Here is an 11,729-nt window from a genome sequence, read left to right on the forward strand (position 1 = left end):
GTCAAACTTTATTTGTCATTTCATTTTGTCAAGCTTGTACTCAATATTGAATTGAAATGTTTTTTCAAAATGTTTTCGCAATAAAGTAAATAAAAATAATGTATTGGGGAAAAACAGAAACTGTTAAATATTTTGCAGTTGCTCCACATTGAGAGGCGTACTTAAAATGTTGCGGAGTGTAATTTTAGTGTTCGTGACAATCGTAAATGTAGCATTTAGTTTTTCGGACGTCGGAAATTGGATTTTACCTCTCAACGGGGTAAGGAACTTGTTTTTCAAACATTCGCTTCTTAGATACTCATTGCTAATTTAAATTGTCAGAACTTAATAGAATTTGCAAAAGAAATATCCATACATGGCAGATAGGTTAATGAGTCATATTAGTTGACTGAAGTGGCGAGATAATGCGCCGATTACTAGCTATAGCAGATTATTATAGAGACCCTTTATCATATTTCCTATGCCACAAATAATTTATCACTAAAAGAACTTATTGCTAATGTTAAAATGTACCTACTGTACCTATATACTTAGTATAAGTTTTAGAACCACTGCAGTTATGCACCTGATGCGAGACATAAAATTGTTTAGTGCTAAAAATAAAATAATAGATGCCATAAAGCAAATTAAGAAGAAGAAGAAAATAATAGATATTGTCAAATTATTACTTGTGTAATTATTACATGTCAGCTTCATTTTACATTTGATAAAATTATTATAATTTAAACTACTAAGTAAGTATAATAATTATTGTGTGTGTGTAAATGCCTGTATGAAATTAATCTTTTTTTTCAGGAAAGCTGCAATTTCACATTAGCTAAGTCATTATTTAAAGATTCACAATTAGTAATAGCATGTAAGTATTAGAAGTTATTACTAATAGCTAAATTGCCCATGTGCATATAATTCATAAGTATTATTTATAATTATTATGATATTGTTTTTTCCTTAACCACACTTCAAGGAAATCTCTAATTAATTTTTAAATGTATATCAAAAATTACAGAATTGGCAGGTTTTAATAATAATAGTAATGTCTTTTATTTCAGGCAAACTGTACCCATATTATTACTAAATTAAAAATAAAATAAAGATAAAAAATACAGTAATGTACCTATTACCTACTGTCTTATTTTTTTTTATTTTTTTACCTGCGTTTCCTTGGATGTCGCTACTAGAGGGCATTAACAGTGGCCTAGCGGTCTAAGGCACTCTGGGTGTGATAACCAGGGAGATGCAGGTTTGAATCCTACTGGTTCCGCAATCTAAATATATAAAAGGAAAAGGTGACTGACTGAATGACTGATCTATCAACGTACAGCTCAAACTATTGGACGGATCAGATCAAATTAATTTTTCAAGTTTATCATTTTCACATGATCAACACCTCTAATCCGTGATCAGCACTGATTTTATTGTAAATGTTTTTTTAAAAGAATTTCAAATATTTTTTTCAGTGAGTTGTGATGTGACTGTACCTACAAACATCACAATTGTGAACACATGGACACAGACTCTATGCTCACCTGACTACTTCCACTATTTTGAAAAGGTTTTATATATATTTTTTTTTTTTACTTTTCTATGAGACCTTTATAATTTAAAAACACTATATGGTTTAAAAACACCTTATAAATAAATAAATAAACCATACTTTGTTCTACTCAAGAACACCTTGTAATTTTAAACTGCAAAACTCTACTAGAATTAGTTGTTGAACTTTGAAGTTTAAACTATATCTTTTTAGGATACCCAAAAGGTGCCAACGGGACCCTATACAGAGTGTGTATTTCTAATGCTGCTATAGTAAAAAAACAAAATGGCCGCCATGTAAATAAAAAAATAATTGAAGACTACATAATAATCATCGAGTCGGATTCGCATTTGACCAGTTTTTGTTTTCCAGCGAATAGTGACCTGCACAAATACACTAGACAGCGCCGCGACAGCGTACGACAGTAACGACAGCATCGTGCTGAATGTAGAGACATACCTGTGCACCGGCAAGGATGTTATATATCTACGCAACAACAAGGATAAAACGCCCAAAGACAAGAAGGATACTACTGATGTACATCCAGTAAGTATTAAATATATTATTTGCACTTCAAGGAAGCATTTTTTTGTATTTGTAGACTAGCACTTGGTTGCTATTAGACCTGCTGGTATAAGTCCCGCAAATTGCCACTACGCGTGGCCGCCATTTTAGTAACATCAGCACTAGACTGAAGTTTCAAGCTGATGGTATATTTTTATTTCGGCTGCCGTCAAAATGACGTTATTTCGATGTTAATGAGACATGGTTCCATGGTTGATGATGCTGCCTAAGATGTAGCATGCTTGCCTAGAAGATGCCTAGTCACTTTTGACCCCATATTAAAATTGGAGGGGAAAACTGATGCTGGAAGGGTGTTTCATATCCTAGCTAGAGATTTGAATTAGAAATGATGGCTAATAGTGAGCGAGCGTCAACCAATCAGAGTTAATTGCAATCGTGACATTGTAGCTGTCATTCTACCGCAATCGCGCAGCACCTCGATTGCGGTAGAATGACAACTACAATGTCACGATCGTAATCACCTCTGATTGGTTGACGCTCGCTCACAATTGGCTACAACGCATTGGTGCAACAAGAATCGCACAAATCCAGCCAATCACAACAATTGAGATTGTAATAATGATTGATACAGGTTCCGCGGATCTAGGTTAATGATCCGAATAGGGATCCGTATTCGCGCTTCCACATTTTTAATGATTCGGCATATCACTAGCTTCTAATATAGTATTATGATATTTCAGCGAGCGCCACTTCTCACGGTGGAGAAGGAAGGCATTTACGCGTTATGGATGACGGCGCGAAGTGATAAGAAGTTCCAAGCCTCGCTCCATGTGGAAATGTTCGCGTCTTCGGGGTATCTCTCTGCAGCTATATGGCCCCTGTTGCCTGTAAGTCAGGCACCTTCTCCACGGGCGAGGGAATCGCAAAGAGTCCGACCTACTATCGTCGACAATAGTATCGCCTTGTGGAGTTTGGTCTATAAAAGTTGTATCGAATTTGGTAGCACGGCGAGACTATCGTCGCGATTCCCTCGTCCGTAGAAATGGCGCCTAAATATACTGGGAAGTGTTTCGATTTTTTGATGAGAAGTATTTTTTGAATTTGGTTTTATAATAATATAGTAAAAGCATAAGTCAGAAGAGTAGGTATAATTTAACTAATTTTTAGATAAGTTATTAAAATGTCCTCTCATATAAACATCAATCAAAATCGCGACCTATACACAAAAGTATTTAATAGTCGTAAGTCTCGAGTCGGAACGAGACTGGCCTAGAAACCCCTTACCTGTTCTATGTCTCTTGAAACTATTACTTCTTTTTTCATTAGTTCTTTGGAGTGATGTGCGGAGTATACACCGTGCTATGCGCGGCTTGGCTGGCGGTGTGCGCGTCGCAGTGGCGCGACCTGCTGCGGATTCAGTACTGGATCGGCGGCGTGGCGCTACTCGGCATGGTCGAGAGCGCCACGTACTACGGCGTTTACTCCGCTATCAACAGGACTGGGTGCGTCTAACTACTAGTGATGTATGGAGTATATATAAAAAATAAATATATATATAAGAGCATAAAAAAAAAATTTAGCCCAATCCATCCAGTGGTTTGAACTCTGCGTTGATAGTCAGTCAGTCAGTCAATCAGCTTTTCCTTTTATGTAACATCTTTTTTGTACTGACAATTATGCAATAAATAAATGAATTATAATTTATACACCAATCTATGCAGATTAATTGGTGAGAAAAAGTTAGTAACAGAAATAATGTTTGTCGACAGATACTTTAACTCTGAAGTATACATGTTCGCTGAGTGGGTGTCGGTGGCAAAGAGAGCGCTCTCGCGGATGCTGGTCATTATCGTCTCACTCGGATTTGGGATCGTCAAGTGAGTAAAGGGGTTCCGAGACGCTCAAGCGGCTTGACGTCAAGCACGTAGATTTGTCTTGATTGATCAAGCTGCTTGATGCGCCTATCAAGCAGCTAGAGGCACTTTTCCCGTTTCGTACGTGATCTTCGTATTTATAGGTAGTCCAGAGGTAGACAAACAAAGTGATTTTTATCAAAATACAATGGTGCTGATTCTGATAACAACGCATCCTCTTTTTACTAATGTAATACGAAAAGGACAGATACAGTTTGACAGTTTAATTTAGAGCTGTCAAACCTTGTGACTTTAGCTGCCAGTTGCGAGCCTATTGTTTAAATTTGTAGCGTGCACTAAAATTTAGAGTATTTAAATGTAAAATTCATGTTCCGTCCTTTTTGACCAATATTAAAAAGAAAAAGATGCTGATACTCTAAATTTAGTTTAGAGAAAGACAACAGAATCGGCGCCAATGGCGATTTTGTTTTCCAGATTTCTGGGGCATCTCGGTGTAGTAAAATCCGTACCCTTATATAAATGCGAAAGTGTGTTTGTTTGTTGGTTTGTTGGCTTGTCCTTCAATCACGTCGCAACGGTGCAACAGATTGACGTGATTTTTTGCATAGGTATAGATATATAAAGACATGGAGATAGATAAAGACATGGAGAGTGACATAGGCTACTTTTTATCCCGGAAAATCAAAGAGTTCCAACAGGATTTTTAAAAAACCTAATTCCACGTGGGCATCAGCTAGTGAGTTATAATAAAAACTCTTTTCCGCTCCATTGTTCGCCATAATTTTCGTGGCTGTCGCATAACAGAGCGTCGACGTCCGCCATGTCTGACAGTTGACATGCGATTAAGTTGCTTGCTTTGCTTGATCAAGCCGACGCGAACGTCACGTCAAGCAAAAAATATAAAATCGCATCAATCACGCGTCAAGCACGTAAATGCAACTCAAGCATCAAGCAGACATTGTAAATTGTCAAAATGCTTGACTCAAGCAAAAATCTACGTACTTGACGTCAAGCCGCTTGACCTTCTCGGAACCTCTTAAGATTCAAAGATTCATAAATCAAAGATATTATTTTAAAATGCGTATAATTCGTTCCAATGAAAAGACGAATCAAAACGAAGCGGAAGCATTTTAGCCATTAATTCCATTCATTTAATTTACCATTTCTATATAATATATAATATAAACAAGTCAGAGTAAAAAAATTTTTTTCTACAAAAAGTGTCGCTTCTGTCGAGTCACGACACGACCACGAATACGACACGTCACGGGTTTTTTATTTGCAGGCCTCGACTAGGCCCAGCCCTGCAACGAGTAGTAGGCACAGGCCTCCTCTGGGGCCTTCTCGCCGCCATCGAGGCCTGGCTAAGGCTTCACCACAAGGCAGAGGACTCAAATAGAGACTTGTTGCTATCGGAGGCGCCACTATCGCTGCTGGACAGCGCTATCTGTTGGTGGGTGTTCGTCTCTCTCGCACACACTATGAGGACACTACAACTGAGAAGGTAAGCACTATAAACCGTAATGACTGGTCCACAATGCCAATTTATCCCGACAGGTCATAAGCAACCTGACGTAGTATCATCTGTGGTGATACTAGCTGTCAAACGCCATAATTAAAAAAATATTGTCAAGTGGGACCTCCATAATATAAGTACAGTGCGACAAGGCTCTCTTGGCACTTCAATGACATTGACAGGGGGGCGCTGTTGGAGAACAAAGGCTTAGAATGTTCAAACAAGAACAGAAGGGACACTTGACGGCAACGTTAGTTCCGATTTTCGCCACGTGCCAAGATAGCCTTGTCGCACTGTATGAAACTGAATATGACAGTTTACTTTGGTCGGACCTCTTGTGACGCCCTCTGGTCATCAGTTTTTGCTATTGCGCTAGAACCATGTCTCATTAACATCGAAATGACGTCATTTTGACGCAGATTTACTTTGACTAATCACGTAAATCCTGTAGGTTGTTGTTTAAATTTCTAACCGATATCACTCACGCTAAAAAACGTTATGTTTTTGTTGCAGAAACTCAATAAAGCTGTCCTTGTACCGTCATTTCACCAACACGCTGATCTTTGCGGTCCTCGCGTCGGTGATCTTCATGCTCTACTCGCTCAAGTCTTATCGAATATTATTTTGTATCTCGGTGAGTAACCTCTGCGATTATGTTCTATAGAAAAGAGTTTAGTTTTCAGGGTTCATATAATTTCTTTGTTCCAGCATAACTTCTAAATGCCTGAACAGATTTAGATAAGTATCGTTAGAATCCTTATATCGTCCCAGGTGACACTGGGTATAAATTTTTTGAAAAAAAAACTCAATATGGTGGCTGTACAAATGTGGAAAATTTTACAGTGCGACAAGGCTTTCTTGGCACTTGAATGACATTGACAGGAGGGCGCTGTCGGAGAACAAAGGCTTAGAATATTCAAAGAACAAAGGGGACACTTGACGGCAGAGTTAGTTCCCAATTTCGCCACGCGCCAAGATAGCCTTCTCGCACTGTACATTTTTGTTTGTCTTTTGACAGTGCAGTAGTGTTTTTTTTTAAATTAAATAATGACTTGTTTTTCATTTCTGTACCCAATCATCAGGATTGGAAGGAGGTGTGGGTGGATGAAGCGTACTGGCACATTCTGTTCGCGGGCGTCCTCGGCGTCATCATGGTGCTGTGGCGGCCCACCAACAACAACCAGCGGTACGCTTTCACGCCGCTACTCGACAACGCAGAGGATGATGACGGTGAGTGACCCCAGTGCTGGTCAGTTCCTTCAACAAGAAGGCAGCCACTGAGGTGCTGGCACTGGTAGGAAAAACCTATGACGGCATGTGCTATCAAAAACTTTAAATAAATAAATAAATAAATAATCATTTATTTGCAAGAACGTTGGTACAAAAAAGATGGAAGTATACAATATAAAGAGCCCTTAACATTCGACTAAATTAATAATGTGCAAATATTTTAAGTTATTAAAATATTAAAAATTAAGTTATTAAACATTAACAAATGCAATTATTAGTCTTATACAGCACGCAATGTTAATATAATGTCAGAGCATATTATTAAAAGAATACAATACGATTAAAATTAAGTAGATGTCAGTAATTAAATTTATCCACGCTTCAACAACAATTATTACATTTAATATTCTTTGACATCTAGTAACATTTTTCTAAAAGTAACTAATTAAGTTTTCCCTTAAAAACGCAACCTATTTCGTTACAGAGGAAGAAGAGCAATTCGTTAACGACGCGTATGGTGTCAAAATGAGGTCCACAAACATCAACGAAAGCCCGGAGTCACAACGAGACCCTGAACCCAACCCCAACTCCCTGGACTCAGACCTCCGCTGGGTCGAAGAGAACATCCCCACTAGCTCACTCCCACTATTAGACTCGGACGAGGAAATCATCAACACAAAGTTCGAAGTGTCCAAAATGCAGTAAAGTAATAATTAGTATTGTGTATAAAATGTCACTGTGATTATGTGTTTTTATTTAATAAAAATAATTTTTCGTACGCTTACAATAGTTGTGATTTTTATATTTTACTAGCTGCCCCAGCGAACTTCGTACCATTTTTTTTTCAAGTTTTTTTTTGAAATTTTTCTCTCCCTAATAACCATCCTTGTACTTCAAGGAATATTATGAAAAAATTATTTGCGAAATCGGTTCAGCTGTTGTCGAGATTTGCGATCAGCAACACATTCGGGGACTCATTTTTATATATAGACTAGCTGCCCTGGCGAACTCCGTTCCGCCTAACAGTCGATTCAAATTTTTCTCTACGTAAGAACCATCCTCGTACTTCAAGGAATATTATAAAAAAAAGAATTAGCGAAATCGGTTCAGCTGTTGTCGAGATTTGCGATCAGCAACACAAGTTCGGGGACTCATTTTTATATATAGATTATTTGGACTTCCCTCAACTTCAACTTGTTTTTTCCACTGAATTGACATTGGCGGAACTATTGCGGACTACAAAACCGCAGTACTAAGAGCCATAGAGAAGAAAAGAAGAACTTCTACTTGGGTGTTAAGTGACTTGTGCCCATCATATGCCACTTACAACCGCATTCAGAGTCGCTAATCGTTGCTTAAGATTGAGTTAAAACGAGACAGATTTATGTGAGAGATATAGCTGTCTCATTTTAACTAAACTAGCGACTCTGAGTACGGCTGTTAGACCCACTACGCACGGTCGACTAGTCCACCCGGCAACTCAGTCGACGGCGACTGTTAGAATCTGTAATTGATACGGAAGTTGCTGTGCCTGTACGCACGGAGTTGCGCAGAGTTACGCATAGACACAGTAACTTCCATATAAATTAGATTCTACGGTTCTAGATAGACAAGTCGACAGTGCATAATCGGTCTTACCAAATCAGAATAATACAACTAAGTACTTGAAATATATCTTTTATTTAATATTGTAATTACTAATTATATAATCATAGATAACTCATTTGTTTATTATCTTTGGTGTCTGACTTCATTTTTCGTTAAAAACTTAACACAAAACTTCCGAATGGAGTTGCACTAATATTGTTGTTAAAAAATAATAAAATATTCCATATTACATTCTACATTTAAATTGATTATAATAATTAATAATGTAGGTCATAATTATATTGGATAAAATAATTCAATAATAAAATGTAAATAATTCTACTAATATCACTTAAAGCTTAAGAGAATCTTTTAAATATTAAACATTGGTTTCCAATATTATAATAATAATAATAAAATTGATTAATAAAAATATGATAAGGAATGAACAGAATGGTCCTACAACTTGTCACATTTTCTTATTGTAAATCTCATAGTTGATAATAATATGTCATTGATAGCTTGTGCCACATAAGTTGAAACTGCTGTAGTAAAGTAGGTATCCTTTGAGGTGCAATGCAGTAGACAGTACACACAGACAGTAGACACACCTTTCTGAAGTGAAGCTTCTTAATGGACTTTTCTGATGGGAAACTCTCTTGCAGTACTGCGAGTATCATTGCCCATATGAATGAGCGAGACAGAACAAATATTATACAGAAAGCATAAGAAGTTTCGCTTCTGTTACGTGTCCTAATACTGCCTTCCTTTTTTCGCAAAAAATCTTAACTCCAAAAAGTAATTTTGACTTTTGAGTAATAACCAATAAACATGGTCATGTTTCTAAAAAAATGCTAGGAGCAGGTTTTTAAGTTTGGGTCATACTTTGATAGAAGCATCAGTTTTTCTGAATGCCCATGTTTTTGTGTGATAACTCACAGAGTAGTTTGTAGTTAGCCACTTTTTAGCAAAAATATGGCAGAATAATCTCATGGCTTTTACCGCTTATGCAATAAGGCTGAAGCCCTATACTTACAACTTTCATCATATTTACAGATTAGTTATTATCATAGTAAAAGTCATAATCTTCAGGCTCTGGCGGTATCTGTGGAGGGTCCTGCGGTATGTCTATACCCTCAGCGTCAAGCAACCTAACTTTTATATCCATAGAGAGCAGAGTTTCCAAGTCATTCTCGAAAGATTTGCTTGTCATCTTTTCCTTTAACAAAGCATTGATACCATCTGTCCAGTAATCGAAAATTTGTTCATCCGGAGCTACAAAGTCCAAAGATGGCACTTCTGCGGCCTTCAATATAAGGGAGAATGCCAAATGTGGACTGCTTATCTTGCCTTTCAAATCTTTCATATGAGGGCATTCCTTACCGACTACCACACATTTAATATCAGAGACAGCTAACTTTGCTCCCAATTCTTCCAGACTTGGCGTACTCTTCTCATCACAGTCACCGTAGTGCAGTATTTTATGATTTGGTGATAATCTAACAAACCAAAACCGATCCTTTCTATTGATTTTCATGTACTTCTTAAACCTTGTGCCCCCCACCAGAACTCCTAGTCTTTGTTGCTGAATGAGATCGATAATTTCAGGGGTTATTTTCTCTTTCAACTCGACTATTGGTCTAGCGTGAGACTCCCAGACTTCTCTATTAGTGCGCTCTTGCTGCCATAGATGTGTTATTTCATTGTATGTCAACTCTTTGATCTTTTGTTTGAATTTCTCAAAGCTTTTTGGCGATACAGCCAGTGCCCTGCTTATTTGTTCTCTCACAACACTGAGTACTTTGACAAAGTCTTCTGTAGTAGCTCTCATTTCTTTCCAAGTCTTATTGAGTATGACTATGCAGATACAAAATAGTTCCTCAAACGGATGGTCATGAGTGAAGAAGAGAGGATGATATGTCTGTCCCTGTTCACTTGGTGGTTCCCCAATGTGCAGTATGTCACATAATAGTTTAACCAATTCTACACTAGTTTTACCAAATGGACACTCCTGTTCATCAGCTCTGCAACTATTTCTTAGAACAATTTTAGTGTAGTCTTCCCGCTGGTTCCTGGCAAAGTACAACATACAATCTAATGCTAAAACACCAGGTGGGACCTCGCTGAAGTCCTTAATGGGATCAATTTCACACTTGAAGCCAAGTTTTTTAAAGTCTTTTGACAAGCTTCCAGTCTGGCGTCTAGTTGTGACTTCAATATTGGTGTTGTTGTCATTTTCAAATGCAAACTTTCGGAGTTCCTTAATTTTTTCTTGTGATTCTTGTTCCTGGGCATCCGCTCGTGTGCGCATTTTGGGCTCCAATAACCCTAACGTCAGTGTTTGTAACACGTAAAGTTGGTGTGCCAGTTCAGTACCCAATCCCTCTTTAGAAACATTCTTAGTAATAAGATTCTCATAAATCTTATTTCTGACCTGCTTCGAGCACAACGTGGCAGCTATGGTCTTCCTTTTAGTAATGTCTGCTTTTGAGAAAATAGCATTGATAAGTGCTATTGCATTTTGCTGTATAATAATGTCTTGATTTTCCAAATGTGAAATGAGACTCGGTATGGTAATCTCCTTCTCAACGTGAGAATTCTTTCCAGAGCTATTGAGGACAATATTTTCGAGTATAGACAAGCATGATTGAATGATCTTTGGGTCTTGTGCATTTGTTTGGTTGCTAACAAAGCTGACAACTTTATTGATGAACTGGTTTTGTAAAATGTCCCAAGATATTATACCATGGTCCATGAGTTCGACAAACGTGACTAAGGCATACTTCAAGCTGCTGCCTTTGAACTTGCCTGACTCTATATTGTGTATGATAAGTGACAAACCTTTCTTGTTGATAAATTCGAGGGCGAATGTGAGATCGCTGCTTACTGTGGATAATTTGGTCAATGCTGTCGTTTGTTCGGCCTCCGTGCCGGTGTTGATCTTGGCCAGAATGTCTTGAACAGTCTTCGCAGGGGACTGCTCGAGACGTAGCACGGAACCGTTCTTGATTTCATTGCGATTTTTTTCTGTGATATAGTTCTGATTGTTGCTCTCCGAGAATTGCAAAGCGTAGTTGACGGGGTCAGGCAGTCCCCACGCATTGCACAGCAGCTGAATAATACTGGAAAGAGGCTGACTTTGGTCGAATTCAATCAACTGCGGCACCTTGTCGGGTGCGTTGAGCATTTCCACCGCGATCTTCAGAATAGTAGAATCTTTCGTCGCCGACGGCATTTTTATTGGCTTCATAGACATTTATTCACCATTTGATAAACACTTCCTTTACACGAATGCGCCTCCAGAATACTTAATTTGTCCAAAAAGGCAAACCCCAAAAATATCAACAATCTCCACACTTGAAAGCTTTTATCCTTGAAAGTACTCTGTGGTGAATAAAGAAAGAGTACATATTCTGCGTTGACAATAGGGATGTTACCATTCGATTTGTATGAAGATCGATTC

General features: G+C 37.9%; 2 protein-coding genes across 2 annotated transcripts; one reads left to right on the plus strand and one right to left on the minus strand.

The window, feature by feature from the left end:
- Nucleotides 1-6: 6 nt before the first annotated feature.
- Nucleotides 7-7,468, plus strand: LOC117984770 (transmembrane protein 87A). Its single transcript, XM_034971420.2, has 11 exons — nucleotides 7-259; nucleotides 796-856; nucleotides 1,458-1,552; nucleotides 1,907-2,080; nucleotides 2,800-2,946; nucleotides 3,386-3,561; nucleotides 3,829-3,936; nucleotides 5,219-5,437; nucleotides 5,963-6,083; nucleotides 6,532-6,679; nucleotides 7,164-7,468. Exons 1-11 carry the CDS (start codon nucleotides 167-169, stop codon nucleotides 7,382-7,384), a joined length of 1,563 nt encoding a protein of 520 aa, XP_034827311.1. The 5' UTR covers nucleotides 7-166; the 3' UTR covers nucleotides 7,385-7,468.
- Nucleotides 7,469-8,340: 872 nt separating this feature from the next.
- On the minus strand, nucleotides 8,341-11,645 carry Ced-12 (engulfment and cell motility Ced-12). Its single transcript, XM_034971417.2, has one exon. It carries the CDS (start codon nucleotides 11,520-11,522, stop codon nucleotides 9,324-9,326), a length of 2,199 nt encoding a protein of 732 aa, XP_034827308.1. The 5' UTR covers nucleotides 11,523-11,645; the 3' UTR covers nucleotides 8,341-9,323.
- Between the last annotated feature and the right edge of the window lie 84 nt (nucleotides 11,646-11,729).

Source organism: Maniola hyperantus, chromosome 8, assembly GCF_902806685.2.
Source record: "Maniola hyperantus chromosome 8, iAphHyp1.2, whole genome shotgun sequence".
NCBI classification, from domain to species: domain Eukaryota; kingdom Metazoa; phylum Arthropoda; class Insecta; order Lepidoptera; family Nymphalidae; genus Maniola; species Maniola hyperantus.

What these genes read in the sequence shown, in the direction of transcription:
- LOC117984770 (XM_034971420.2), top strand. Translation starts at nt 167, where the DNA reads ATGTTGCGGAGTGTAATTTTAGTGTTCGTGACAATCGTAAATGTAGCA. An exon ending in GGATTTTACCTCTCAACGGG is followed by an intron (nt 260 to 795) that starts GTAAGGAACTTG and finishes CTTTTTTTTCAG; the next exon opens with GAAAGCTGCAATTTCACATT. An exon ending in TCCGCTATCAACAGGACTGG is followed by an intron (nt 3,562 to 3,828) that starts GTGCGTCTAACT and finishes GTTTGTCGACAG; the next exon opens with ATACTTTAACTCTGAAGTAT.
- Ced-12 (XM_034971417.2), bottom strand. Translation starts at nt 11,522, where the DNA reads ATGTCTATGAAGCCAATAAAAATGCCGTCGGCGACGAAAGATTCTACT.